General features: G+C 32.3%; 1 protein-coding gene across 1 annotated transcript in view; it reads right to left on the bottom strand.

Moving 5' to 3' along the window:
- Positions 1-811: 811 nt before the first annotated feature.
- LOC118644420 (probable medium-chain specific acyl-CoA dehydrogenase, mitochondrial) overlaps positions 812-2488 on the bottom strand; it is a 12052-nt gene continuing 10375 nt past the window's right edge. Inside the window, exons 7-12 of the mRNA XM_036282991.1 lie at positions 2331-2411; positions 2129-2259; positions 1943-2051; positions 1714-1854; positions 1355-1630; positions 812-1238 (exon numbers count right to left, since the gene is read on the bottom strand). Coding sequence (XP_036138884.1) covers positions 1086-1238; positions 1355-1630; positions 1714-1854; positions 1943-2051; positions 2129-2259; positions 2331-2411 — 891 coding nt within the window. The 3' untranslated portion in view covers positions 812-1085. The remainder of the gene's footprint in view (positions 1239-1354; positions 1631-1713; positions 1855-1942; positions 2052-2128; positions 2260-2330; positions 2412-2488) is intronic.

Below are 2488 nucleotides of genomic sequence, written 5' to 3'. Positions count from 1 at the left end.
TTCAACTTACCCAACAAGAGGTTTTCTTCTGTATAAGTTATCTCAAAACAATTCGGAGTAACTTCTAAATCTTATTTCCAATTAGACAGGTTAGGTTATGCATGACAATGTATTGGAGTTCCACTATAAACATGTGCTACAACGCAGCGTTGCCAAATCTCAAAATGAGCTCAAGATAGCAGCTGATTTCGTTTCTTTCTTATATAGGACTCTACACTTGACTAACGCACTCCTGATCGTGGCGTGGTTAGCGCCGTTTGTTATGGGAGCGCGGCCCTTTTAAAATGGTCCAACGTGTCACGACGAAAACACGCACAAGCTTCCCGCATTTGCGAGCCTTCGCCTTTGACGTCGTTGCGCGACTAAGAGTCTGCGTTTTTTTCTATTATAGTTGCTAGTTGTTCATTCCTTTGCTAAAGTACAAATGTGTTGAAATCGACTCACATAAAAAATTCCCCGAGATACGAAAGATTATCGAGAGTTAAAGAATGAAACAATTTTATTTTAATCGCGATCCCTTTGAGGGTTTAACTTTTTAAATACACAATAAAGGCTCCGTCATAAATTAAATTCCATAAAAATGTAAACACGTAAAGAACTAAATATTGTATATCGGAGCAATTAAAATTGTAGCTAACACTGTATACAAATCTGCTTTTTCGTTAATACTTCGTTAGTTTTTATATTCACATAGTTCTTAAATAATTTCTATCGGTTTTCGGAATAAATTAAAAAGAATTATGATTTCATAAAATATTATTTTTTGTGTGAAATATTACAATCCTTTATTTACATTAAAAAATTTGCATAATTTGTGTAGTTGACATATATTTTTTAAATAATTATTTCAAATTTATAAATCACATTTAAGTATAAAAATTTCAACTTTTACCTTATATTAATGTATAATGTTCTAAAAGTATAAGCACATATTCTAAGAGTATAAACATTGCATATGATATGTTAGATGTAGATATAAGTTTACCATTTTGTAACTTTAATAAGAATACTAAAAAAAATACTTCTTTATAAAAATAAATTTTATAATTCAAATTTTCTTCATAACTCAATTGGCACATGATTATTTAGCTGCTCTTTTGTTTAGCTTCGTCAAAGAGACCACGCGATATAATCAACTTTTGAATCTGTGAAGTACCTTCATATATCTGATAAATTTTTGCATCGCGCATAAGCTTCTCTACTGGATACTCGGAATTGAAACCCGCACCACCGAAAACCTAAATTGAAAAATTATCATGTATGACAAATTGTAAAAAGAGAACATACTCGAGCCTTTTACTGACTGTTACAACTTAACATAAAATTCATAGATATATAAATTATTATATCGTACCTGTACAGCGTCTGTAGCACATTTATTAGCTACATCAGCACTATAACATTTTGCGATACTAGCGAGCAATGTAGCATTCGGTAAATCTTTGTCAGCAGCCCAGGCTGCCTTCATCCATGCTAATCTAGAAGTTTCAACGCCAACAGCCATATCAGCTAGCATAAAAGCTATTGCTTGATGTTGCGCTATTGGTATACCAAATGTTTTGCGTTCCATCGAATATTTCGTTGCTTCGTCCAAAGCTCTCTGGGCCAAACCAGTAGACGATGCTGCAACCTGCAATATAAAAATGAAGATAACGTTTGCATAAATGTTATATTAAACTTATTTGGCATTTAACGAATGAATAGACATATTACTGGTGATCGTGTTCTAGTAAAAGTCTTCATAGCTATTTTAAAACCTTCTCCTTCTTTAAGCAATACATTCTCTTCAGGAACACGAACGTCTTCGAATGTTATCATTCGTGTGTCGCTTGCTCTTTGCCCCATATTAATTTCCTTAAAGAAGTGAAAAGCAGGTCGTATCAGTAAAAATTTTAATAGAATTCAATAAAATATAAATAAAGTTTATCATATTGGAAATTACCTTACGACCAGGAGTTAAGCCATCACTTTTACGTTCTACAATAAAACCTGTAAAAGCTTTATTAGCTGGAGCTTTTGGATCTGGATTTGTTCTTGCCAGAACAAAATACCTATATGATAAAAAAGGTGAAAATGTAAATAATGCTTTTTAGAAATTAATGCTAAATATTGGAGCATGTTATTGTACCAATTGGCAACACCACCATTTGTAATCCACATCTTTGTGCCATTAATTATCCATTCTTTTCCTTTCTTTTCAGCTTTAGTTTTGATACCTGCCACGTCAGATCCTGCAGCAGGTTCAGTAACACAATATGCCTATAAATATATATACATTCATACATATATATGTAATTAACTTTTACATGCAAATTTAATTGTAAATTTACCGCAACAAGTGGCTCTTCTAAAAGTCTGCCAAGATATTTCTTTTGCTGTTCCTTTGTTCCAGCTATGATAACTGGAGTTTGCTAAATGGGTAAAAATATAAATATATGTATATTTATAATAAAACTAGAAAAATTTTACACACACACACACGCGCGCG

This window comes from Monomorium pharaonis, chromosome 2 (assembly GCF_013373865.1).
Source record: "Monomorium pharaonis isolate MP-MQ-018 chromosome 2, ASM1337386v2, whole genome shotgun sequence".
NCBI classification, from domain to species: domain Eukaryota; kingdom Metazoa; phylum Arthropoda; class Insecta; order Hymenoptera; family Formicidae; genus Monomorium; species Monomorium pharaonis.
The sequence above is the reverse complement of the archived record's forward strand: the minus strand, read 5'-3'. Positions and strand labels throughout refer to the sequence as shown.